The 27,275-nt window shown below is 33.1% G+C and overlaps 3 protein-coding genes across 6 annotated transcripts; 1 reads left to right on the top strand and 2 right to left on the bottom strand.

Moving 5' to 3' along the window:
- Window positions 1-1,754: 1,754 nt before the first annotated feature.
- Window positions 1,755-9,139, top strand: LOC133803288 (aminopeptidase M1-like). The gene is made up of 19 exons (XM_062241273.1): window positions 1,755-2,058; window positions 2,792-2,937; window positions 3,085-3,187; window positions 3,383-3,569; window positions 3,656-3,749; window positions 3,868-4,021; window positions 4,134-4,238; window positions 4,325-4,441; window positions 4,742-4,855; window positions 5,591-5,773; window positions 5,867-6,176; window positions 6,291-6,412; window positions 6,493-6,590; window positions 7,112-7,289; window positions 7,373-7,487; window positions 7,577-7,644; window positions 7,758-7,832; window positions 8,346-8,423; window positions 8,514-9,139. The coding sequence occupies exons 1-19, from the start codon at window positions 1,843-1,845 to the stop codon at window positions 8,697-8,699; spliced, it is 2,649 nt and encodes an 882-aa protein (XP_062097257.1). The 5' UTR covers window positions 1,755-1,842; the 3' UTR covers window positions 8,700-9,139.
- Window positions 9,140-10,238: 1,099 nt separating this feature from the next.
- LOC133803291 (probable protein phosphatase 2C 6) lies at window positions 10,239-15,193 on the bottom strand. Of its 4 annotated transcripts, XM_062241283.1 has the most exons (6): window positions 14,997-15,193; window positions 13,187-14,462; window positions 12,156-12,473; window positions 11,971-12,076; window positions 10,653-11,012; window positions 10,239-10,566 (listed from the first exon to the last, which is right to left on the bottom strand). In XM_062241283.1, the coding sequence occupies exons 2-5, from the start codon at window positions 14,039-14,041 to the stop codon at window positions 10,675-10,677; spliced, it is 1,617 nt and encodes a 538-aa protein (XP_062097267.1). In that variant the 5' UTR covers window positions 14,042-14,462; window positions 14,997-15,193; the 3' UTR covers window positions 10,239-10,566; window positions 10,653-10,674. The 4 variants fall into 4 exon arrangements, with proteins under 4 accessions (XP_062097267.1, XP_062097264.1, XP_062097266.1 ...); XM_062241280.1 differs by having other exon boundaries at window positions 10,239-11,012; window positions 14,997-15,192; XM_062241282.1 differs by having other exon boundaries at window positions 10,239-11,012; window positions 14,873-15,003.
- A 5,092-nt stretch (window positions 15,194-20,285) lies between these two features.
- LOC133805394 (uncharacterized) lies at window positions 20,286-26,700 on the bottom strand. Its single transcript, XM_062243567.1, has 12 exons — window positions 26,397-26,700; window positions 25,455-25,629; window positions 25,218-25,301; window positions 24,512-24,753; window positions 24,146-24,383; window positions 23,288-23,367; window positions 22,860-22,944; window positions 22,345-22,476; window positions 22,141-22,254; window positions 21,988-22,035; window positions 21,429-21,513; window positions 20,286-20,996 (listed from the first exon to the last, which is right to left on the bottom strand). Exons 1-12 carry the CDS (start codon window positions 26,534-26,536, stop codon window positions 20,905-20,907), a joined length of 1,515 nt encoding a protein of 504 aa, XP_062099551.1. The 5' UTR covers window positions 26,537-26,700; the 3' UTR covers window positions 20,286-20,904.
- Between the last annotated feature and the right edge of the window lie 575 nt (window positions 26,701-27,275).

The following is a 27,275-nucleotide window of genomic DNA, read 5'->3' as shown; positions in this document are numbered from 1 at the left end:
GGTTATGTTGGTGACTATCACCATGCTCCTATCCTGATCAAGCTTATGAAGGAACCACTTATCAATTGAGCTGTACCCACTTCTGTGACTTTTGGCTATTGTCACCTACATGTTTTTGACCGTTGGTCCTGAATGGCTGTTACAATTACTGTTGATATTATATCATGTTATCTGTTGATATTATATCATGTTACCTGATGATATTACATCATGTTATCTGTTGATATTATATAATGTTATATTGTGTTTTCTTGCTGGGCTTCGGCTCACGGGTGCTACATGATGCAGGTAAAGGCAAGAGGAAGTTGGACCATCCTTGAGTTGGAGAGCTTAGGTGATGACGTGTACATATGCAGCTGCTCGTCCGCCACGGACGAGGTTTAAAGTGGAACTAGGGTTGAACCCTGTTTTGCCGTTTAGATCGGCCTGTTGTAAATATTTTCTGTAATAGACTCTGAAACTATATTTTCGGGATCCCAATATATATATTAAACGTTCTAGTGAAACGTTACATCTTAACCAAAAATGTTTAATCCCTAAACCGCTAATCATACCTAGTTCACGTTTTTGGCCAAATGACTTGGTTAGCGAGTTTAGCACTGTTTACAAGGCACACCGTAACGGTCCTTGGGGTTTGGGGCATTACAGTTTGTACAACTAAAATTACAAATAATTTACCAAACTAACAATTCAAAACAAAAATAAAATCATTCTGCTTAAAAACTGTGTTGTTATATTCAATTTTTTCTTCATTAAAATTGAGTTTATGGTTCTATTTTAACTATTTTACAAAACATACAGTCCAAAAAGTAATTTATCAAAACACAAGGTCCAAACAAGTAATGGGACAAAACACAAAATAAAAAAAAGTATAAACCCTTAGGGTTTGTTTGCGATTAGAAAACTGTATTTTTTGAAAAGTGGGATTCTGAAATGAAAATCTGAATTTAGTGACTAAAAACATGTGTTCTGGAAATGTGATTGATTCAATGTTTGTAAATTGTTTTTGAGTTTTAAAAACTGAATATGTGATTGATATTAAATTTGAAAATATAACAGAAACTGAATATGTGATTAGTTCAGTTGAATCTAAATATTATTTTAATTTTATATATTTTATATACATAGGTTGTATGATATTAAATTTTGATTTATCAATAAATTTAATTAAGTAAAATTTAATAATATTGATAAATTAAAATTTAATAATAATACATCGATTAAATTCATAACAATATTGCATTGTCATTAGAATTTGGTTTAAAGGGTTTTTAGAAAAGAAATTTAAAAAGTGAGAAAACATGATTTTCTCATTTTTAATTTTCCTTCATAAAATTACGATACAGTTTAGAATTTTATTTTAAAAAACAGTCGACCAATCAAAGATTACGATGGACCCCACATATTTTAAGTATTCCAAAACAAAAGATTGTATCTGAAATAGATACCTATCAGGATTTTCCGGACTATCATTTTTTTTTTTTTATATTTTTAAAAAATATTAGGATAAAATTTAATTTTAAATAGAATTATTAAAAAAGAAAAAGGAAAGAGACGAAAGATTGTTTGGAGATAAGTCTGTTCTGTTGCGTGAAACTTCGGAAAACTTTATCCAAAAGACAATAAAATAAACGGTCGAATAAAACCTCAATCCCATTCGAATCAAAACGACGTGTCGTTTTGAGTCGCCAGCCTTAACTTCATCATCTCTCTCTCTCTCTCTCTATATATATATGCATATTTACTATTTATAGTCTCGCTCTCTACATTTTCCTTCTCTCTTTCAGTCTTTGATTCACAAGAGACTAAGATCGACTCGACGAGTTAACTCAGAAACCGAAAATGGCTGAGTTCAAAGGCCAGTCTCGCCTCCCCAAATTCGCCGCCCCAAAACGATACGATATCAAACTCGTTCCCGACCTTCAGTCCTGCAAATTCTCCGGCTCCGTTTCCATCCACGTCGACATCGTCGCCGATACTCGATTCATCGTTCTCAATGCCGCTGACCTTACCGTTCATTCTGGCTCCGTCTCCTTCACCGAACCGAAATCCTCAAAGGTAACGCTAACGCCGCTTCTTGATCTACCATTTGTTTCGGGTTCAATGGAGAAATGAATTAGGATTCTTGGTAGTGGATTTCGTGGAGTGGTGTTTTTCTTATGTTGAAATGTTTGTGTGGAGTTATATGTTCGGATGTTCAACGATCAGATGGAGTCTGATCAGTGTGAATGACGATTTTTCTTCTAACCGAAGGAAATGATGTGAATCTTGTTATATTAAGCTAATTATAAAATCCTTAGCGTACAGTATAAAGTGGATTCTGTGTGTTGGGATTTCCCAGTGAGTGAATGGAATTTAATTCAGCTTACAGGTTGAGGTAGTAGAGAAAAGATCATATGAGTGTTTCGGGTTCAATGGAGAAATGAATTAGGATTCTTGGTAGTGGATTTCGTGGAGTGGTACTTTTCTTATGTTGAAATGTTTATGTGGAGTTATATCTACGGATGTTCAACGATCAGATGGAGTTTGATCAGCGTGAATGACGATTTTTCTTCTAACCGAAGGAAATGATGTGAATCTTGTCATATTAAGCTAATTATAAAATCCTTAGTGTACAGTATAAAGTGAATTCTGTGTGTTGGGATTTCCCAGTGGGTGAATGGAATTTAATTCAGCTTACAGGTTGAGGTAGTAGAGAAAAGATCATATGAGTGTTACTAGACCCTTTATAACATTTGGCAATTGTTGTGTATTTTGTGAATCTAATGAAAGAAATAATTTGTTGAGACAGGTCTTCCAGCCTTCAAGTGTAGAAATTTTTGAGGCAGATGAGATTTTGGTTGTTGAGTTCGCAGAGATACTTCCCATTGGAGTTGGAGTTTTGGCTATTGGGTTTGAAGGGGTTTTGAATGAGCAAATGAAGGGGTTTTATAGAAGGTAAGAAGATTGGAATTGGATATGGTACTTCAAATTCCAATTGCCTGTTTTATTGATTGCCATAACTAGGTGGTGGTTGGTTTGTTAGATTGAATAATTTTTAATGCAGATGTATACTTGTGTTTGACTATTTATTTTTCTACAAAGTACTTACGAGCATAATGGTGAGAAGAAGAATATGGCTGTTACACAATTTGAACCAGCTGATGCTAGGAGGTGCTTTCCTTGTTGGGATGAGCCCGCTTGCAAGGTATTTTGACCCCTTCTCTCTCCATGTCACTTTTGCTATTGTTTCATATGAATCTGGATTCTGGAATGGGAAATTTTGTTTTCCATACTTTGGCTAACATAATGCATGGTCTATAGCTTGACCTCACTTCTTCTCTTAGCGACACTAATTCATAGCTTGCTCTCATGTTTCTTCTAATGGCACCTTGATTTACAGGCTACATTCAAAATTACATTGGATGTACCATCTGAATTAGTAGCCCTTTCCAACATGCCAGTCATTGAAGAAAAAGTTAATGGACATCTCAAAACTGTCTCATATCAAGAATCACCAATAATGTCTACATATTTGGTGGCAATTGTTGTTGGTTTGTTCGATTTTGTGGAAGACCATACATCTGATGGTAAAATTATCATTGTGTCCATTTCTGGTTTTAGGATGCAATTCTTGTTCTTAGTAGCGCTAATTATATGTCATTTTTTATCACAGGGATCAAAGTTCGAGTATATGGTCAAGTTGGTAAGGCAAACCAAGGAAAATTTGCACTGCATGTCGCTGTTAAGACCCTTGGATTATACAAAGAGTACGTTGAACATTCAAAGTTAATAAAGTTGATCATGGTTGGAACTATTTAAATGCAAGTTGGCGAGTCTATTTTCTTTTCACTTTAAGGTTTGTATTAATGGTGACATGTTCTTCAGATACTTTGCCGTGCCATACCCTTTGCCCAAATTGGATATGATTGCTATCCCTGATTTTGCTGCTGGGGCTATGGAGAATTATGGTTTGGTCACTTACCGTGAAACAGCTTTGCTCTATGATGATCAACATTCTGCTGCTGCCAACAAGCAGAGGGTAAATCTTGCTTTTCTGAATTTTGTTTGGCTGTCAGACGTAGTTGATAATTTAGTTTTAGCTATTGTGTAACTGTAAGTGTTTGATCATAAATCATTTTGCCACTTTAAAGGTTGCAACTGTTGTAGCCCATGAACTTGCACACCAATGGTTTGGCAATCTTGTAACTATGGAATGGTGGACACATTTATGGCTGAACGAGGGATTTGCAACATGGGTTAGTTATCACGTTTTAAAAACTTGATCTATGTGTTACCTCTCACATCAAATGCTAAGGCACTTGAATTCTTTCTACATTGATAGGTGAGTTATTTAGCTTCTGATAGCTTGTTCCCGGAGTGGAATGTGTGGACTCAATTTCTTGATGAATCTGTTGAGGGTCTCAGACTTGATGGGCTTGAGGAATCCCACCCCATTGAGGTACTTATTTTCCCTTTTTAATAATAGAGTACGCTGTTACTGACAAAAATGAGATTAAAAAGTGCACCTCCATAACTAATTTACAATAAAGATTTCTTATTCCTTGAAAAGTCAGAGAACTTCAAACTCTTGAAGTCTTTCACATACAAAGACCCTGAATATTTTACTGTTCCATACCCGATGATCATTATACTCATCCCCCTTTTTTCCCTTAATGGTGCGAGAATATAAGTACGTTAAATCCAAAAAAAAAAAAAATAGAAGAGTATATGTTGTTTTGATTACACTTGTCCTTTCCAGGTGGAGATAAATCATGCCTCTGAGATTGATGAAATATTTGATGCAATAAGCTATAGAAAAGGAGCTTCTGTTATCCGGATGCTACAAAGCTACCTTGGTGCCGAAAGTTTCCAGGTTTTCTTCCCTTTGTAATGCATGCTTATTTTTAACAATAAGATTATTAAATATAGACTGCCAACTTGTATGCATGTCCTGTAAATCACTTCACTAATTTTAAAGTAATGTGCTTTCAAAATTTGATCAACAATGCAAATACCAGAAACAAATGAGGCAATGGGGAAAAAGTAATTGTGGAGATCCCCTAAGTAAGGGGTAACATTACAAATTGGATGTGACAAAGTAAAAGACAAAGTGCAGGCCAAAATTTCCACATAAAAACAGATGCCTACTTGAAATAATTATCATGTTGAGCATCAGTTTGCATGGACATGTCAATCTTGAACTAAGGGGTAACATTGCAAATTGGATGTGACAAAGTAAAAAACATAGTGCAAGCCAAAAGTTCCACATAAAAACAGATGCCTACTTGAAATAATTATCATGTTGAGCATCGGTTTGCATGGACGTGTCAATCTTGAACTGAAAGGCACTGTTGATATGTATACAAGATTAATTCTGACATATTGGAAAACAAATCTGAAGTCTGGTGCAAATTTGGTCTTAGTCAGAGGAGCTAATGAACTTAACATATAGATCACACATCACATTCTGAAAATTTAGAAAGCACTACAGCAGTTCAACTGGATAGATGTTCATGCTTTATGTGTAATTAATTTTTTTTTCTTCCATATTTTTCAGATCTTTGCTGTGTCTAATATATATTTTCTCATTTTTATTTTATGTAATCAGAGGTCACTTGCCTCGTACATAAAAAAGCATGCTTACTCGAATGCGAAGACCGAAGATTTATGGGCTGCCCTTGAGGAAGGATCTGGTGAACCAGTGACCAAACTAATGAATTCTTGGACAAAACAACAAGGATACCCAGTTGTCTCTGTCAAAGTCAATGATCAGAAGTTGGAGTTTGAGCAGGTCTTTTCTTATGTTTGATTTCCAAGGTTCTAATTTTCTTTTAAGATGTTTGGAAACTTATGATCTTGTGGGGAAAATGTAAATAAATTGCAGTCACGATTCTTATCAAGTGGTTCCAGCGGGGATGGGCAATGGATTATCCCAATAACATTAGTTTGTGGCTCATATGACAACCGCAAAAGTTTCCTACTGGAAAAGAAGTCTGAAACACTTGACATGCATAAATACCTAGGTTGTTCTGTTACAAGCAGCCTCGCAGAGGCTGGAACAGATGCTTCATGCTCCTGGTTAAAACTTAATGTGGATCAGGCTGGTTTCTACAGGGTGAAATATGATGACCATCTTGCAGCGAGACTGAGACACGCAATAGAGAAGAACTACTTGTCTGCAACTGACAGATTTGGTAATTTAATACTTATCAGTATCTTTTATTATTGATAGAGAAACTATTTGGTTTACCTATGTCTCCATTGGATTAATTTGGTAATTTATTGTTTAATGGTATCTTTTATTACAGGCATTTTGGATGATTCATTTGCCCTTTGTATGGCGCGCCAGCAGTCTTTTGTCTCTTTGCTTGCTTTGATGGCTTCTTACAAGGAGGAGCTTGATTACACTGTCCTCTCTAATTTAATAGCTGTAATGTCCTGTTCTCTAGATTCTGTTAAGTTTACTTTAGGTACTACCTTATTTCTTATGTTGGTTCCCACTTTTTACAGGTGAGTTATAAGCTAGTAAGGATTGCAGCTGATGCCGTACCTGAGCAGAAGGAGTTAATCAAACAATTTTTTATTAATCTTTTTCAAAACTCTGCAGAGTAAGCTCTTCGTATTTGGCTCATTGGCATACATCCACGTGTTATTTTTAAATTTTAATAACTTAATCAAGACTTGTTTTTTTTTCCTCTTTAACATATGTCATCTCTGTTAGTCGGTTGTTGTACTTGTATCACCTTTCTATTTTTGGTTAGTCAGATGTATCAATTTTTTAAGAAATGCTAATTGCTGTCGAAATGACCAAGCAGTATAGGGAGTTCGATTAAGAAAAATTATGTTTCAACTTTTCCTGTAGGAAAAGTACTTACCATGATATTAATGCATTGTACCAAAGAGATGTAAACAAATTATAGCATTATCTGAATCATCTCCGTGGCTTACCATGATATTAAGGATTTCCAATGTTGGACATTGGTAGTGATCCTATAAAGAAGTTATAGGTCAAATGGAGTTTTTTATAAACCTCCTAAGCACATCAATGATATTGGCTTCTCTGTTTGTTTTCCTTAAAATCATTATGATGTTTATTCTGTTTGATTTAACATGTTCTGCAATAATTCAGGAAGCTTGGTTGGCAGCCTAAAGCGGGTGAGAGCCATTTAGATGCTATGTTGAGAGGAGAAGTTTTGACTGCCCTCGCCATGTACGGCCATGATTTGACACTGGATGAAGCAAGTAGGCGTTTTCATGCATTCTTGGACGACAGAAATACACCACTCCTCCCACCTGATATCAGAAGGGTTGTTGAATCTACTGCAACTTTTAATATCTGTTCCTAGCTACTTTAAACCCTTATATGCTCATTTTGGACTATGGCACGCAGGCAGCATATGTGGGCGTAATGCAGAGAGTTAGCGCATCAAACAGATCAGATTATGAATCCCTTCTGAGAATCTATAGAGAAAGTGATTTGAGCCAGGAGAAAACACGTGTTTTAGGTAATTTTGATTCACTTGGTGCAGTGATGTTGAACATGTGACTCTCGTTTGGGGGCATATGATGATATCTTTTTTCGCCTGTCTTTTAGGTTCCTTGGCATCTTGTCCAGATCCTAAAATTATTTTGGAAGTTCTGAACTTTTTGCTGACTGATGAGGTAATAGACTGAAATTCTTTTTCTTTAGGCTAAATTTTTGTGTAAAGGAACGTAGACTGTTTTGTTTTGAATCCGATTACTGATCACATTGCATTTACCTCAATTTGATCAAGGTTCGCAATCAAGATGCTGTTTTTGGCCTTTCTGTTGGCATTGAAGGACGCGAACTAGCTTGGTCATGGCTTAAGGTAATAATCACCTTTTAATGACATTTATTTTATTAATGTGCATAATTTATACTAGCTATTGAGCTAAGGAAAAAAAAAACAAAAAAATTGTAGTTGTGCACGTAATGTTGTATAAAAATATTTCAAAGAAATATATTATTTTGGTACCTTATGTTTTGATTTAATACCAGCTTTAACTTTCTATGTACGATAATACTTGTTTGATATCCTATTATTTACCAAATAGTAAACACCAGTACCTCAGACTCGAATTTGACCAAAATATTGAAAATATATTTGACCAAATTCAACTCTGAGTACTGTTTTTTACTGTTTTGTAAAACATAAGATACCACAAGTATCATCACAAATAGAGAGTTAGAACTGTAATTAAGTCAAAGACACACGTTACCACGGTACCCAAATTGTATTTTCTCTTTCTTATTCCCAATTTAAAATCTAATTATGCTTGTCACGCCATCTCCCCCGTGTTTTTCTCAAATGATTCTCATATGCATGCCTAATCTAATGTAGGATAACTGGGAGCACATCTGGAAAACCTGGGGTTCTGGATTTTTGATCACGCGCTTTGTCAGTGCAACCGTCTCACCGGTTTGTTCCTTCTCTCTCTCTCTCTCTCACATAGTGACAAAGTTCCTTCCAATTTCTCCAGTGTTTTGTTAACTTGGTCAAATTCCACAGTTTGCTTCATTGGAGAAGGTGAAGGAAATAGAGGAGTTCTTTGCAACCCGATCCAAGCCGGCCATTGCTAGAAACTTGAAGCAGAGCATTGAGCGAGTGAACATCAATGCGAAATGGGTTCAGAGCATCCAGGGTGAGAAAAACCTTGCTGATGCTGTGACTGAGTTGGCTTATAGAAAGTACTGAAAAATCATCAATGGAGAAAGGAGACCAACCAACCAATCTTTATTAAACCAATAATATGAAAGCATCGTAATAGTGTAAGGTTTTTTATGCAACTTGGGTCAAATATGCTTTCACCTCCAGTTGAGTTGGGTCAAATGGCAATATGTTATTTTTTAAAATTTACATATAAAGTAACAATTTTCAAAATTTTGAGGCTTTTTTATATGTAAAAAATAGTATTTTTACAAATTTTGGGCCTCATTGTGTGGGGCCCTCGGCACAGGCCTAGCCTGCATGTGCCGAGGGCGAGTCTGCAAAACTATTCACTATAAGTGTTATAGTTTTGCAGTCTTACTATGAGCTCTCGGGTTATTCTTTCTGGAATGTGGCTGCAAGTGGTATCAATTAGATGTACTGCCATCACTATATATTGCAAGAGTAATGTTTGATACACACTCAAATTGGATTCACATTTCGTCATAGATATTTTTAAGGACCATGTTACCATACTTTTAACTGTGTGATTGAGATTAAATATATATCGTGTGTAATTTAAGCGTGTTCTAATTATTACTCTTACTCATATTGTAAACCACTTGGTTTCAAAGAATTATAAATGGGGTAAATCTAAGATCAGATTTGTTCAACTGTAAACTCAAATATGATCTAAATTTGTGTCACTGCTATTCAACGGGTAAGAAGAGTGAAAAGTAAGAAGAATGAAGATCAACTGTACATACTAGCACAAAAAAAAAAGAACAAATATCAATTTTAGAGTTTCTCCTCAAACTTTTTGTATGGCAACAATTTTTTTAAAAACTATAAAAATTATTGAAAATGTGCCCCTTGTGTTACAATTTGTTCATTTTTTGAATAATTTGCTAATGTGATTACAGGCTATATCTTATATGGATAGTTGTAGTACGAGGGTTTATTCAACTAATTGAAGCTAATCGAAATCAAGTTTATCAGTGCTAAGCATAAAAATATTAGCTTTAAGAATGTGGATATATATTTCCATAATTTATTATTAGACCACTATTTATGTATGTATTTTCTATTTAAACTTTCGAATCGTGCCACATTAACACCACATCAATGCTACACCATCAAACTATATTAGAAAATGATCGAAATGCAATAAAGATGACACATTTTCAATGATTTCTATAATTCGGATGAAATTTGTGCCACGCGAAAAAATTTGGGGCCAACAACCTACAAGGTCATAATTATGATATAAGAATGCTATTTGTCCAATTAAATTGGGTGCAAAATTTTCTTTTTTCACCCATATGATTGGCTGGAGAACGAAAATTCATGTTTATCATAATCTATTTTTTCAAGTTAAAATTTTCATATTTTGACTTTTCTAGTACTTTTTATTTTTATTTTTTGCAACATGATTTTCTATTACATTAATATTCCAATATTTCTAAAAACCTCCCTTGCACGACCCACAAAAGAGACAAGATGGTACAAAACAAAAACAACAATTCTTCGAAACAATATTAAGATAAATTATATACTATATATAAAGAGGAGTAGTTTAAATTATAATTTCTAAAATTGCTACTTTTCTTATAAAGATCAAGTGGTTAAAATAATACCAAATAAAAACACCCCACAGAGCAGCTTTTAACTCGGAGGCATAATGAATAATACAAAATTACAATATTGCCCATCTTGTGAACTGCAATGCAATGCATAAATATATAGATATATATATATATCATCAAATCCTATTCCCTACCAACCAAAGGCATCTAAAGATTAACACAGCCTGCTCCACAACTGTTGAATGGCAGTGAAAATTCTACAATGGAGGACACTGTGTTCTATATAAGTACAATGTAGAGGCTGCTATTTTCTCTTAAGCAATCAAGCCCTGGTGAAAAAAAAAAAACAAATGGGCAAAAGAACTATATATATATATATATATAAATCCAATTATATGAAGTTCAAATGGTCTACCATGGCATCATCTTCATCATCATCATGTTTTGGTCTTAAACTTTCTTTGAGATTTCAAATCAACCACAATCACACTGAGGTTATCCTTGCTTCCCTTCTGAAGGGCGCGGTTCGAAAGATACTCTGCTGCTGCTTGCGCTGCAGGGTCGATGTCGTCTCCCCTCCTCTCGGAGGGAAGCGAGCCGCCGTTTTTTTTGTGCCAGATGAGTATTCGCTTCCTAGCCGCTTCACACACTTCTTCGTTCGTCATGACATCCCATAGACCGTCGCTCGCCAAAATGAGGCACTCGTCTTCTTTGGCCCGAGGAAGGAATGTCACTTCTGGCTCTGGTATGATCCAAGGTTTTAAGTACCTATCACCTGTGCAATTCACAACCAACTTTTTATTCAAAAGGACTACTGAAATTGGCTCAAGAATACTTGATCATTTCATGAAAATTGTTCAGGTACAACAGAAAATGGTCATTGGCTGGTGCAAAATTTCCAAATTTTCTATGTTATTTCAGCATATAGCCTACTCTTCCCTAGTGAATTCAACCAGAAATTACCATGATAGAGTTCACATTTCCAAAAATCACTAAAAGGTTGCTCAAGTGGTATGGGATTCAAACTTCTGAATACGTATCAAATTTAATAGAATAATTGGTGAAAATAAAAGTTCGTTTTAAAGTCACTTTGCAAAATAACATATTTTCTATAATTATTTGCAAAATAGCCTTCTAGACGGGGTGTATTTCCGAATATCAAGTGTGTCTAAAATGCTACTTTGCAAAGTGACTTATAAAAAAGATATCATTGTGCAAAGTGACTTATAAAGTACATATAACAAAAGGGAAAAGCTGAGAAATACTCACCTTTAGCAGTAGATAACTAAAATTAGACACTAAATATATTTAGTTTAATTTTACCCATTATTATCATGAGACTTTCCAAATTACACTTATTTGAGCATATGGTTCTAAATGTTGTTGTAATATATTATTGTCTAGAAAAATGGTATAATGAGAATATTCATTATAAATCTGGGTATAAAAGTAAGAGGATTAATAAATAGGTAAAAATTAAAATAGTTATCTAAAAGTGGACACTTAGTCTAATTTCTTCTATAACAAAATCCTTACATGTGTAACAAAAATTGAAATCCAAATTTTAAAACCGCAGAGTTCTTCCCAACCTAGATATGTTATCATAATACTTAAAGCTACGCTATGCTAAATGTAATGAAGACATAATGTTTATAGAATTATGTTAAAATCTCTGCTGATTAAAACCAAGCATGTGAGAACAAAAGAAAGAAACTAGAGTGAAGTGCACACACCAATTGATCTTGACATAGCCAGAACGCCAAATACTCGGTGTCCGTTCCATTGTATGACCTTGCCTCCAGATGCTTCAATTCTTGCATATTCATCTTCCCTGTTTGGCTGAGAACAGAATGTCATAATTAGTTTACAGCGAAAGGCGATATGTCATCGAACATAACTGTAAGGAAAGAGCTCTTACTTTATGATCAGCTGAGAGCGCAACAGCTTCTTTCCCACGATAAAGAACCGCTCTAGAATCTCCACAGTTTGCTACTATGATATGAGATGAGCAAATAATGGCTACAACCGCAGTAGAACCAACGGTTTCTGGGGCAACGGGATCAAGACTAGCTTGCCCTCCAACTTCAGCATCGACCTTAAGAAAACAATTCATGAATGCCTTTCTCCATTGCTCTTCGCAACTGTCCTTAATTCTACCATGAATCAGGCCTTCTTTAATGTACTCTATCTCCTCAACCAACGCCAAATGGAGGCGTTCGCGACAATAGTTTGCAACCTTAATGAAAATAAACAAGTAAACAAAATCCATGACCATGAAAAATAAAAGGGAATATACTCATTTGGTACTCTATGTTTTTGCAAAGTATCATTTTTGCAACATCTATTTTCAATAATGCTCATACATGGTATTCTGTATTTTAAAATCGTACATATTTAGTACCCTAAACTCAGATTTGATAGATAAAATTTTGTCAATATGATCAAACTGTCATCAGTTATATGTAATTATATAATTAAATTTAAATTTGTAACTTACATAATTGACAGCAGTTTCATTAAATTGACAAAATTTTATCTATCAAATCTGAGTTTAGGGTACCAAATATGTACGATTTTAAAATACAAGGTACCATATGAGCATTATTGAAAACAGAGGGTACCAAAATGATACTTTGCAAAAACATAGAGTACCAAATGAGTATATTCCCAAAATAAAAAATATTACTTATAATCACTCGAAGGTTGCTCAAGTAATGGGGATCAAAATCACCATTTTTAATGTTACTTTGTACAGTAGTATTATTTCGATAATTCTTTGCAAAATAACATTCAAAAGCTATTGTGTAAAGTGACTTGTAAAGGTATATTTAAGGAAATCCTTTGAAAGTGTAACGAGAATTGAAGCCCAAGCTGTTAAAACCATGGAGTCCTTCCCAACCGAGATATGTTATCATAATATTTAAAACTAGAGAATGCTAAAGATGGTACCTGAGAACCACCATGACCGTCGTATACACCAAAGAAATGAGCAGTCTGATGAGTCAAATACTTGGTCATGCCATCGATGACTCGATCACCAATTAGCATTTGGATTGGAATTTTCAAAAGATGAGGAGCAGATGCAACTGCATCTTCCATCTCAGGTCTTCTACCACAAACAGATGTAAATCCCCAAAAGGGAACATAATCCACCTCGTACACACTGCGAACCACCGCCCCTTTTTCCACAGGCAATTGGAGAACAACTTCTGGTTTAGAGCGAGATCCATCACCGAGTTCTTCAAGGCTAACCGAGATAGAATCAACATTTGACTCCCCCAAACTCGAGATCTTCGCAACAACATCAACACTATAAAGGCTTTTTTCTACTTCTTCAGAACTTAATGCTGTTCCCACATCAGAAACAGCCTCAAAGCCAAAAAAATCCTCTAAACTACTGCACTCACTCGCCACCGAGCCATCAAGAATCTGATCGCCCTCGACAGATAAACAATCTTCTTCCTCACTCTCGCGTGCTATAGAATCATCACCAGAAACACAATTACTCTTGTTTTGAGATATCATATCTATTTGGACAGAACCTGCTACAACAGCTACTTCATTATCTAAGCCACTACTACTACTACAATCACAGTCCTCTTCGCTACTACTCGCTACTATCGTCTTTGTAGAAACATTATTTGGCACAACAGCTGCAGACTCAGATAACAAGCCAGCAGTGTCTGTCATTAGCTTAAGTCTTGTGACATCCATGTGGTTAGTAGTAGCTGCTATGGTTGAGTTATCACAGACTGAATTGCCTGCTCCAAATGGCACTGCAACCGCTGGAGACATCTCCTCCATCAAAATCCTTATCTTGGAAGTACAAAAAGTTACCCCCTAAAACCTCCAAAGCCACACAACTTGTCATTTTTCAACTAAACTATCACAGCCCTCTACTCTTTTTTTTAAGAATGATGATCTTGGAATGTGAATGGTGAGTTTTAACAAACCATTTTCCATCTCCCTAATCAACGCAATTAAGACTTAAAAAGTTGATGAAGATGAAACAAAGTTCAGACTTTTTCGAATATATGGATGAGCTAAAAGGTAATGAAAACGAAATGGGTAGTCAGATCTAGTCAACAACAATGGATCCCAACTTCCATCTTCGTGAAACTTTGGCCTAAAATAGATAAAAATAAAATAAAAATAGAGACACCCTTTTAAGCCCTGCTGTCAATGTCTTCTTCTCTACACTCTTCTTTATCTACACATCCATCAGCTACAGCAAGAAACAACCAGAAAACTACTTTAGAAAATAAAATAAAATAAAATCATGAATATGTATGCTTATTTATTTATTTATTTATAATAACATTAAAAGGAAAAAAAAAAGGCCAATTAAAACTTGAACCAACACCTTATCTCCAAACACAAGAAAGAAAGAAGAAAAGGGATCATGAGAAAGAAGCCAAGATAGGAACATCCCAAGAATCACAGGGAAATCCCTATAAAAGAAAATACCTTTTTTTCCTCTGAGTTCCCTGGATCTAAGGCAACCCATCTGGGCCTCTTGTAATTGAACTCTCTCTTTTTCTTTCTTTCTCTCTCTCTCTCCTAAATAATTTATCATAACAATAAATCTACAAACAGAAAGAAGATGAAAGAAAAAAGAAGGAAAAAAAAAACTACCTAATTTGTCAACTGTCGAGTCTTTCTTTCAAAGACTTGTTCTTTTTAACATAAGAAATATATATATAAATCCATGAAAATCATCAAGAAGAATAAGCACACAAAGATAGGAGGAAATGCTTACCATTTAATTATGACAACTAAAGCAAAGAAGACTTTTTTTTTCCTTCTCTTTTTTTCTTTCATGATTCTTTTTATATTACACAATATATTATTATATATAAATCTGGGTGTGGGGTTGAGATTTGGAGCAGCAAGAAAGAGAGTGGATGAGAAAAGATTAAAAATTTAGAAAAGACAAGAGAGAGGGAGAGAGAGAGAGAGAGAGAGTGAGTGTGTTTGGAGTGAGAATGAGATGGACACATGTCAAATCTAGAAGAGCATATTAAAGCATCTCCACCCATCTCAAGCTCCTTCCTTTTTCATTCTCTAATCCAAAACTTTGTCCCATATTTATTAAGATTTAAGTGTCTTTCTTTTTAATTCATTCTGGGCAAATTTAAAGCTTGAAGATTTTGTTAGATCTATATGGATTGATGAGAATCAAGTTTGATTGAGAGAATAAGAACCCAAAATTTAATGGGGTTCCTTCCATCTTCCTCCCTCTAACTCTAAGATTAAGTTAATGTAATCTTTGAAACCTTATATTAACCAAGTTAAAAGATTCATAGGTTTTATTCAAACCATTGAGTTAACATAATCTTTTCTTTGAACTATAAATAGTTATAATCAATGTACATTTTTAGTTGGTTTGACCCGTTGACTCATTTATTGTCCTAATAAGTTCTCAAATACTCTTCTCCTATTATTAGAAAAATAAGTTATATTTATATAATATGAGTTTTTTGGCAAAATAGTTTATTTTTTAAAGTCATTTTACACTCTAGCCTATTTTTAATAATTTTTTGTAAAATGATATCTCATAATTTAGACAATTGGTCGAAAAATTTAGATAGGTGGTCGAAAATTTTAGATAGCTGATCGAATTTTAAACAAAAACTATTTTATAAAAAATTATTAAAAATAAACGAGAATATAAAACCATTATAAAAAAAAAAAAAAGCTATTGTCATCAATTTCACATTTAATATTATATACATAATAAGAAAAGTACAAATAACTCATAAGAATACTTTTATACTTCTATCTAAGAGTTAAAAGGAAAAATATATATATATATATCTTATACCACATTATAACTCACTACTATTTTTTTCTTTTCTTTTCTTTTCCTTATATAGTAAAAAATATTACTAGAATCCAAAACATGTGGAGTTTCTCCAAAACTGAGAAACATTCTTTTTCAGTCATTATTGACTTGATTATCATCATACTTTTTTTTTTCTAATGATGAACTTTATGGCCGTATTGATTAATTAATTACTTTTTTTATTTATTTTATCTTTGAGTAGAGGGTGATACCAAAACAAACAAACAAAAAATTGAGATGAAAATAAAAATAAAAGTAAAAAGTCTTGACTTGTGTTTGTGAAACCATGGGACTTGTCTTGTTGTAGTAATAGTAACAAAACAGTGATAACTCACTAATTTGCATTGAAAAAGGTTCTTATGTTGTTGAGTTGAGACATATAACGTGGTTGAACAGAAAAAAATCATAGCATATATAGCCAATGAGGGCCATTGTCTTTTTTGTGATATGTCTAATCTTTAGGCCAATCTCACATTTCTAATAGATGATTGGATAAAAGATATTTTTTTATTTATAATAATATAACTTTTTATGCAATATATATTTTATACTATTTTTCTTTTACCATTATTTTTGTGGTATATATATTGTATTTATAAATATTTGACCCTAAAAAAAATCAAACACTTTCACATGTCAAAATGAACTAACAAGATCAATCTCGTGTGTAAAAAAAAAGGGGGGTAAATAGGAATATTAACCCTTCAACTATGACATCTATAGAGTTTTGCCCTAACTTTTTTTTTTAGCAAAAATCACTATTGAATTATAACAATTATTGTAAATATGCTTCTTATATGCATTTCGTTCATTTTTTTAAACAATTTGCTCTTGTAGTACCGATGTTGCGCTAATGTGACATAATTCAACAGTCATAATAGGCCAATACATGCATATATAGTGATATAATGACAAATTTTATAAATATGTATTTGTATTTTTATAACTAATTTTTGTATGTTTAGCATCAAAAAACTCGATTTCGACTAATTTTAGTTAGTTAAATAGACCCTTGTACTGTAACTAGACATGTGACATGTGGTTACATAGCAAACAACTTAAAAAATGTAACAAAAGGGGCATGTTTGCAATGATTTCCATAGTTAAGGGGATATTTTTGCCACAAAGAATAATTCAGAGGGCAAAACTCTACAAGGGCTATAGTTTAAAAGGAAAATTTTCTACTTGTCCAAAAAAAAATTAGAGCAAAAGTTCGAGAAAACAAGTTGGTGCTCAGGAGATCGTGTCCTAACGAGAAGCTTGACGAAGGTCTCCCCTAGCTAGCAACTAGGATATTAAATGGGGCAGGGGTGAGGTGTGTCGCCCCGACCATGCAAAATAAAAAAAATCAATAACCAATTACTATATCGTTGCAAACAGATTTCTTGTTACTATTCTATATATAAAAAAATAAGTTAAAGTGTCATATTCTTCAAATTTTAAAATAAAAAATCAAATTTAGATTTGAAATCAACTTTGTAACTCAATTCTTTTACTTGAATTAGAGATCAATTGATTTTATTTTTAAACTCCACATAATCGACAAAATCTAAGAATAATATGGAGCAGAATTGTAATAATCATATCATATTAGTTGTTGAAATTTGTTCTCGATTGAGCTTGTAATTAGAAATTTCCCTCTTATGAATTTGAAATCGAATATGAGATTATTTTTTATTTTTTGGTTCAAAATTTTCATATGAAAATTTGTGTTTATATACTCATCAGCAAATTTTATTTAGGCATTAATTTAGTAACTCGTTTCAACAATTTGTTTACTATTTAAAAAAATTCTTAATTATTATTATTTCAAAACATTACATGAAAAACAATGTTATTATGTAATTTTTTTAAGATAAAAGTAATATATTATTAATCAGATACAATAAGTATTCACCGAGCAAATTTGGCTAACAAATGAGCCTTAATATTAGCAGATCTAAAAACATGTGAGAATTGTGTTCTAGGAAAATTCCATACAAGATGTATAATGACAAATAATATTGTTAAATATTTGTATTATATTGTTTAGGGATTTCAGAATTTGAAGAAATAAAATTATTTAAATTCTACATATGAAAAAAAAAATAATGACGACACATCAGCATCATTGCACTAATGTCACTAAATGTGGGTCCCACATGTGTAAATAATAATAATATGGCAATTGTAAAAAGGAATGTACAACAATCTGCCACCTAATAATCTAACTTTTTATTCCAAATAGATATAGGTATTCTTATTGTCATCATCTTTCTTTTTTTAGTGCTTCTATTGATACACACATTTTTTTCCCTATATATAAAATTTAAAAATTTATTTTTATAATCCTTCTTAATTTTTATTTGGTACAAAATTACTTTTTTCATAAAATATATATATATATTAAAAAAACATTTCTACACCCAAAATTTATTAAAATAATAATTAAAATATGAATACTCTTCCATAATAAAAAAAACAATTACAAAATTTAATTTTTATTTCCCTCAAATAAAAAATAAATAATAGTAAAATTAATTAAAACTTACTTCATAAAAAATAGTAAATTACAATATGTTTAATTTTTTTGTTTGTAATAAATAAAATTAAAAAATAAATAAATTCTAACATTTATTATTTATTATATACTTGTTATTTAGTTAATGAGTTGAAAATGTGTGAAGAAATAATTGTTGTTGTTAAAAAACTAACAATGATATTTATGTAAATTTATAATAAAGATGTATTTAGAAAGAATTATTCACTTAAGATAGATGTGAATAGAAATAGCTTTTATTTTTTCTAACTATTGAAAATAAATTTCTTATAATTTATCAATAAAATAAATAAATTTTCTTTTACTAATCTTTAAAAATTTTAACAAATATTAAATTACTAAAAAAAATCAATAAATAAATCTTTTTAAAACTTATACTCTAATATTTATTAAATTGATATATAATATTATATATTTCAATTAAAATAATGATATTAAATTTTCATTTATTTGGTTTTTTTTTTTTAAATGACAATAAAAGACTGCTTGGCAAAATGTCATTCTTTTTACAGTCATTTTACATAATAATTTTATTTTGATAATTTTTAACAAAATAACTTTTCAAATATCCTCGTCACCTCATATAGAATGTTATTTTGTAAAAATTATCAAAACTAGACTATTGTATAAAGTGATTATAAAAAGCTAGAAAAAAAATGTTTGAAATTATTTAATTAAAAAAAGTGAAGACAGAAGGGGGAAAAAAGAGTGATATAAGAGCCGCTCAAAAAATATACCTAATCATATAATTCAGATTAGGTCGAGGAATGTACAACTTTTAAATAGAGGAATCCAATTCAATGCCAACTTTCAATTAATCCTTGTCTTTTATGTTGTTGTTTTAGGCACCATGGAAATGGATGCATTGAGGAGACCAAACCATACCTTTCCCAAAGTTCACCGCCACCACGAATTTTGATGGAGAGGAAGAGGGAAAAGTGTGATTGGTGAAAATTGACAAAATGATTCATGACTGTATAAATAAATTGCTATTATTTAGAAATTGATTTTCACATGAAAATATATAAACATAGTGATGGTGGGAGAAATAGGGAGAAGGACAGAAAAGAAAGAAAGAAAGAAAGAAAAAACAGCACTTCCTAATTTATTTTCTTTTTTCAAAATATTTAGTTTTGAGTTATATTAAGCATTTTGAAGTAACAATAATTGACATTGACTCATTTAAAAATATATATATATATATATATTTGACCAAAATAGAATCAAAAATATTGTTTTTGAATAGGATTGCAAAATTAAAAATAACTTTTTTGGAGATTTATTTAGTATAAAGACAACACTCAAAACTCTTATGATAAAAATAAATTAATCTAATGTGATTAAGAGTACATCGTGCCAACAACTATATTTTATGTGTCATAATGTGATTAAAAATATACATATATTATTTGAACAATTAAAGTTGATTTCAATGGCCTAGATAAAAAGCGGAATATTACCTATCTAAACATTTTAATTGAAAAAGAAAAGAAGGTGAGAGAGACAATAGGTGTGATCGTAGCATTATTATTTGGTTTCAAACTTAGAACCAATTGCAAAAATGATTCTCTTTTTTCTTAAAAGAAAAAAAAAATTGTATCCAAACAGCTTTTTTTCTAACATCCACAAGCAAAAAAACAAGACTATATAAAACAACAAGGGCATAACGAAAAATAATCCACAAGTAAATTAGGGAATAGGGATGCAACAACACAGGCCATTACAATTTAAGCCACCTTAGTAATTGGGGCAAATAGTTAGGAAATGAAGCAAATTTTGTTTACCACAACAATATCTCCATGGCCAATAATAACTATTTTTTTTTACCCCACTTAAAGGGTTGTTTTTTTTTTTTTTTACTGTGAAAGGACATGGAGTTTCTTAGTAGTAGTTTGCTTTGTTCTTAAAATTCTTAAAATCATATTTTGACCAGATACTGCCACTAGTGAAGGCAAGTGTGCCACTGCCAACCTGGGCAGCCAAGAAAAGCTCCAAATTTCTGTGTCTGACTGACTGTCCTAGCTGCTAAAATCTAATTCACAAAAACTTTTTTCCACTAAATTAAAGTCTCCTTTTGCCCCTCGTCTGCAGGGGCTGGCTTTTTTTTTCTTTTTTCTTTTATGAAGCTCTTAAAAAACTACTACTGTACACTTATATGGTCCACAAGAAATATGCAGAACATATATACTTAACCTATTATATTAAGCAGGCATGTGCAACATATGCATCTTGGGCTCTCTAGCCTCTTTTTTTTTTTTTTTTGTCATCTCATGATTTCTCAAATCAAGGTAACATGGGATCACCTGATGATGCAAGCATTCGTACTTCGATTTCCTCCTGTGCCTGTTTCGCACCATGTTCCCTGCGTGCCTCGCCTGCAGATATTAGCAAGCCAAATTATTAATCCATTTGGATTTTGAAATGAAACAGAGTTAAAGTGTAAATTATTTGTACAGATCCAACTAGGTGGTCATTAAGTTGATAATGTTAACTGAAAAAGAGGTTACAAGTTCAACCCAAGAAGCCAATTATCACTTTTTATTGTTCAATCGTTAAATTATTGATTCATTCATGAACAAATTTCATGAAACCGCAAACCTGAAGTCGAATGAAAAATCTACCAGGTTATAAGTGCAAAACTAGTGTTCATAATTAAAGGCAATGCGTGAACAAGTGAAAGTCAAAGCCCGTGGGATTGGAGAACCACATTCAACTGCTTGCATGCCTTTTTACACACCGACTCACTAGTCTGATTAATGAAAGTGAAGACAACATGATTAGCAACCATAGAAGTCAGAATTGCCTACCAAGAGATTGACGAAGCCCTTTTACAGCATCAAAATTCTTGTATGTATAGCCGACAAAGCTTAGATCTTTAGGAGTTAGGAGCAACTGCATGAAATTATAACATGAAGTTAGGTCACACTATGTTGTAAATTTATAACAGTAATAACAGTTGAAGTTGTTAAAAATTGCAGATCCCATCAACTCTGAATTCACCATGAATAATAGATTATTGAGACAAAATGGTCAAATCATTCCATTTATAGATTGCTTGTGACGTTTAGTGCAGACAACAGATATCCTTGCATCCAAAAAAACTACATTGATACCCTCTCCTTTGGTGAAAATAAGTAATAAAGAGTGTAGAAATCTATGGCATTACAGTCTTAACAGCAAAAACGATCAATTCTAAAGAGCAAAACTATTTCCTAGAAAGCCAGGTACTAAATTCTAATTATATACCCAATTCAAAATAATCAACTTATATCACTAGTCAGCGATTGAAAGACACATTTCCAAGAAAAATTATGGAAATTTGCAAATAAATAAATACAAGTGTATGAATGAAATAACATTACAAACCTTTCGGGAGGGTCCAGAGCCACTTCTTGACGGAGTTGGAGCATCCAACTGATAATAAAAGCAAAACATTAATGTTATTAGTAAACACAATCGAGAAACAAACAATAATAATGAAAAAAATAAACAACAACTAGCATAGAGACTGCATAATACTTCATCAAACTTCATGAAGTTCTGGGTATCAAGCTCTCCATTTACTTCTGGTTTAAAAGCTGCTTCCATTTCATAGAGTTTATCCCACATGACGCCATTGAACCAAGGGTGAGACTGGCACAATAGAATAATGTATTATTATAACTTTAGTAAAAAATTGAAGGAAGAATCTTTAGAAAAATTTTTAAATAAAAAACACCATACTTTAATTTGGTGTGCCCCCCCAGTACCCAGCCTATGATCAACATCACAGAGCAACCTACAAATCAGATCCTTAGCCTCAGGTGTCAACTTTGCATCTTCTGGGAATTGCAGGTGGTTTCTCCAATGAACAATCTGACAGAAATTCGCAAATAGAATAAAGATACAGTGAATATCTATCAAGTTAATTAGGCATGATATGAGGTGAAGAAAATGCCAAAAGTAGGATGCTGAGGTAAATTGACTGAAAGCCCAACCCGTGGTACCTAAGCATAGGCTGACCAGGTTCATACAACAAGGGGCTTTCTATATAGTTAATTTTAAGTGCAAATGAGATATATTTTAGTAACAATTTTTGTTAGAATTACTACATTTATGATTCTGTTTTGGAAACCATGGTTTCCATTTTCGCTTGATTTCTACACATTTTACATGAAAGACAAGCTTAGGTGATTATGGAAAGGTGAAATTTCCTATACAGTATAGCTGGTTCTCTTTAAGTGTGTTAAGCATGTTACCTTTCTGCAAGTAGCTATTGGTTCATCTGAATAAAATGGAGGGTAGCCAACAAGCATTTCGTACATAATTGCTCCCAGTGACCACCTACATTGAGTCCCAAAAGCATAAATACGTTAAAAAAAACCAAAATAAAGCCCATTATAACAAATCAGGAACAGCTAACACTTGATTTTATACACTATTTTCAAAAAACTTTTATTAACAATGATTAGTGGATGAAGACATCAAACTTGAATAAAGAAAAAATCCAATACTAACCACTTACTAGAATGATTTAAAAAATAGAAACAAAGAATTCTGATATTATAGCAGTGTACGAAATAAGTGTCAAAAATTAATGATGTTTTCCAACTAAGATATTTAAACATTCAAAATGAGTAGAGATTAGAAGAACTCGAAAGAATATAAAAAACGAAAAGAAACTAACCAGTCACACTCCATTCCATATCCTTTCTTCAATAGTACTTCAGGAGCAATATAGTCTGGAGTACCCACAGTTGAAAATGCCTTCATAATAATTTTTAAAAAAAAAGTGAAAAGGTGACAAAGGTACAAATAACTATGGTAATGTGTGAATCAGGTACACCTCAAGACATCATGATATCATGTAGCATAATAAACAAGTTTATTGCACATGTAGGCAAATCCTTCATACTTTATGGGTTTGTAACTGTCCAACTAAACATGAGCTATTCTATCCATGTTATCCATTCTCCATTAAGCCTGTTGTGAATAATCCCACATTTGCTTATGTAGCTTTTAAAGAAATACTTAGACCAAAAAGTTCGTATAAATTTTAATATTTGACCAGCCCAATACAACTCTTTATACACATCCATTTAGAAATGCAAAAAAGATCGTCATTTCAACCAAAATAGTTGATATGCGAAGTGCACACATCAAACTTGTCTAAGGAAAACAAAAGTAAAAGATGTGTGTCATCAAAGATATTATGGCTCAGCAGATTCTCTCATGACATATTCCCTCATTGGTCGACATAGAAGGCCCGACTTGAAAAGTAACAATGGAACAAGGCATTATTTCAATTAGAAACAGAATGAGAGTTCTCCATCCTAAGCATTGAAATTTTTAATTTAATTTTACTGTATAACGGTTTAACCCGTATAGGCAACTTTTTCATTAAAAATAAAAACTAAAAGATGCTAAAATAAATAATAAAAAAAGTGAAATTTTTGGAGCCATTAGATAGTGTGCTTAAAGATAATGCAAAAAACTACTTTAAATTTGCATTTACTAAATTAACGAGTCAGTGAAGACACCATACCAACTTCCTCCTGTTCATCTGCCAATGCTGAAGCTGTTCACGAGGGCTCCTCCAGCTTTTCCTATTATCCGCATCAGTTCCATCGATATCCATTGGTTCTGTCATATTTTCATCACCCATAGTTCTATTTTCATGCAGTGCAGGTAAAGTTGTACAATCAAGAGGCTTACACAGGCCAAAATCTGAGAGTTTCATGTGACCATATTTATCCAGTAGAAGGTTGTCGGGTTTGATGTCTCTGGAAAGACAGCAAACTTTGAACTAGTGAGACAGATTAAATACCTGGTATGTAAAAAATATCAACCAAAATAACCACAAAATCCACTATCTAAAACCATGTTCGAGGCAAAATAGATTAATTTAGACCTATGAATGTAGTTGTGTTTGTGAATAGACTCTATGGCCATCACACTCTGCGCAATGTAAAATTTAGCCACATTTTCAGGTAAGGTATCTTCCCTCATCAGCAAAGTCATCATGTCCCCACCAGGCAGATATTCCATAATCAAATACAGGTACTCAGCATCCTGGAACGAGTAGTAAAGTTTTACTATGCAGTGGCTACCAACTTCAGCCAGCAAATTTCTCTCAGCTCTAACATGTTCAACCTACAGAACAAAAGGTATCATCAGAACAAAGCAAATGCTATTGTGAATAATGTAAAACAATAAATATAGATTAGGGAAAAAAAAAAGACAGCATATATACATGTTATACCTATATTATTTTTTAAAAAGAACAAATTCTCATAGAAGTAACATGGTAAATAGAAAGATTAACATGAAATAGAAGGTCTTTAACAAGTAAAAGTGAAAAAGTAATGCAAAAGTTATTCACAAATATCGATAACAACACACGATAAAGACATGTTCTAAGATTGGCCGAGGGGAGGATTCTCAGATACCCTAACAGAGCCAAACACTACAAGCTATTAGTAGTTCTAACAAATGAGTTCATAATTATACAACAAGCATGCTCATCAATATGAATGATTATGAAAATATCTTAGCCAACTGCAGTGACAGGTTTGTGATAAGGCTATTGTGCCACTATGTTAGTCCTCAGTTCTCACCTGTCCTCGCATAAGCATTTCAGACTTCTTCAACTTTTTCATCGCATAAATGTTGCCAGATTTTTTCTCCCTACATAATCGAACCTGTAGTTCAAAATTTTACATGATAAATAAATAAAACAAAACAATTAAATAAAGAGGCAGTGTATTTAAAGATAAAGGATCCAGCATGTCTTCCATAACAAAATTTATTGATATGAGAAAAACAGTCAAATGACACATTTCAAGAACTTCAACCTCGCCAAAGGCCCCCCTCCCAATGATGGTTAAAAGCTCAAAATCTTCCACACATATCTTGTGCCTTTTAAGCCGCATAAACTCTGTCTCCTTCCGTTCTAAATCTTTGATCAAGTTGATCTGTACGTCCTCAGGCACATCTGAAGAAGCCAATTTCCGTTCTAATAGCCATCGTCTGTGATACAGAATTTAACAGACAGCATGAAATCAGCATTGATTGTAGTACTCAAGTACAAACAAACACAAAGTTCATAAGCACCAAGGAGTGCAGGTTTCATATAATTGATGGATAAAACATTGAGCGGTGAAAATGCAGATTTCATAAATCACACTGAGAATCAAGAAGAAAAAAGTACCATACATATCATTACAAAATTCATCAAAAATCGCTGGATCAGATTTTATAACTGTCATTCCAAAAACTGTGCAAGTAATTATCATTACATTTCACCAAACGTGTGGTTTTAGCGGCATTAAATCTGAAACAATACCTAAATTACAAGCCGCATAAAATATAACACCTGAAATAAGTTCATTAATGAAACTGTCCACAACACGTGAATCTCATTGTCTACGAAAGTGCTTGCGATTTCAATGTGCCAACAATTTCAATTTAAGCACTACCTCAGTTAACCAAACCACCGACTTCAGTCAAAATCATTAATATAAAATGAAAGTTCCGTTCGAGCACATTCTGTTGTCTTACTGTTTTCTCAGTTACCAAACACACAGCTGACTGAAAACAAACGAAAATAAAGATCTAACAGCAAAATTATTGGAGATTTTTTTCAGTACAGGAATAATGCCCTAAGCTACCAAAGAATCCAAGATTCGTAGCTCAGACGAAACTTTTTTCAGGCGAGTTAGTTCTCAGTAACCAAACAGAAAAAGAGAAAACCATTAATTCAAACAAAATCAAACAAATAAACTCCAAAACGTTACCTCTCTTTTCGCTCTTGAATGTTCTTCATCTGAGCTCTGTAGTGATTCTCTATGAACTGTTTAGCTGCAGCAACCTTCTCCATAGTCAAGCTCGAGCCTTGCACCTCTTCACCGTTCTCCTCCTCAGGTAGATCCTCCATTTTTTTTTTCTTTTTCACACTCTCTCACTCTACTTTCTCTCTCTAAACAGTATCAGTATCATCAGCTTTCTCTCTCTAGAATTTGTGAAAACTGTGTGTGAAGAGCTCTTATTTATTGCTACAACGAAGCGAGGAGAGAAAACAGACAATCGAAGAGAACCTCAAAACCCCTCTTCTCTTGTGCTCTCGCTGGCCTACCCCTATTCTTTAGGCACAGCAGCGATTCCCTGCTCCCAATCACACACTAACTCACATACCCCCGGCGAGTCATCGAACGCCACGTGTACAGACATGTACTCGTGGCTGACGTGGAGTATTTTCATTGGGTCGACTTTTATGGGGTCGTTGCTTGATAGGGTAGGTGATAAGAGGTGCTTCGTTGTTTATTTTATCAATTGGTTTCACGATTGCTGTCAAGACCTCACGCGTGTTTTTAAGCGCGTGAGGGAGAATAAGTGTCGCGATCAGATCTTTAAGCGCAATTTAGTACTGAAAGCAACGATATCATGAGCTGTGATTGGTCCGTGTTCTGCACTCGCTGAGAAAGAGTGTGGTGGCGATGAATTCCCCGGTCAGTGATTGGCTGTCTTTGCTTTCATACCCTCGTGTCATGCTCCGTTAATATCTTAAAAAGTAAAAAAAATAAATCAGTGTACAGTTGTAGTAATCCCCTGTGATGAGGTGCACCGTAATCATTGTTAGTAAAAGTGTTTTTTTTTTTTTAAATTATTTATTTTTA

This window comes from Humulus lupulus, chromosome X, assembly GCF_963169125.1.
Source record: "Humulus lupulus chromosome X, drHumLupu1.1, whole genome shotgun sequence".
Lineage (NCBI taxonomy): Eukaryota > Viridiplantae > Streptophyta > Magnoliopsida > Rosales > Cannabaceae > Humulus > Humulus lupulus.
The sequence above is the reverse complement of the archived record's forward strand: the minus strand, read 5'-3'. Positions and strand labels throughout refer to the sequence as shown.

What these genes read in the sequence shown, in the direction of transcription:
- LOC133803291 (XM_062241283.1), bottom strand. Translation starts at nt 14,041, where the DNA reads ATGGAGGAGATGTCTCCAGCGGTTGCAGTGCCATTTGGAGCAGGCAAT. An exon ending in CGCTCTCAGCTGATCATAAA is followed by an intron (nt 12,077 to 12,155) that starts GTAAGAGCTCTT and finishes TTCTGTTCTCAG; the next exon opens with CCAAACAGGGAAGATGAATA. An exon ending in GGCTATGTCAAGATCAATTG is followed by an intron (nt 11,013 to 11,970) that starts GTGTGTGCACTT and finishes TGAATTGCACAG; the next exon opens with GTGATAGGTACTTAAAACCT.
- LOC133805394 (XM_062243567.1), bottom strand. Translation starts at nt 26,536, where the DNA reads ATGGAGGATCTACCTGAGGAGGAGAACGGTGAAGAGGTGCAAGGCTCG. An exon ending in AGATGAACAGGAGGAAGTTG is followed by an intron (nt 23,368 to 24,145) that starts GTATGGTGTCTT and finishes ATTATTATGAAG; the next exon opens with GCATTTTCAACTGTGGGTAC. An exon ending in CAATAGCTACTTGCAGAAAG is followed by an intron (nt 22,477 to 22,859) that starts GTAACATGCTTA and finishes AATTTCTGTCAG; the next exon opens with ATTGTTCATTGGAGAAACCA.
- LOC133803288 (XM_062241273.1), top strand. Translation starts at nt 1,843, where the DNA reads ATGGCTGAGTTCAAAGGCCAGTCTCGCCTCCCCAAATTCGCCGCCCCA. An exon ending in AGAAGTTGGAGTTTGAGCAG is followed by an intron (nt 5,774 to 5,866) that starts GTCTTTTCTTAT and finishes AATAAATTGCAG; the next exon opens with TCACGATTCTTATCAAGTGG. An exon ending in TAGCTTGGTCATGGCTTAAG is followed by an intron (nt 7,833 to 8,345) that starts GTAATAATCACC and finishes AATCTAATGTAG; the next exon opens with GATAACTGGGAGCACATCTG.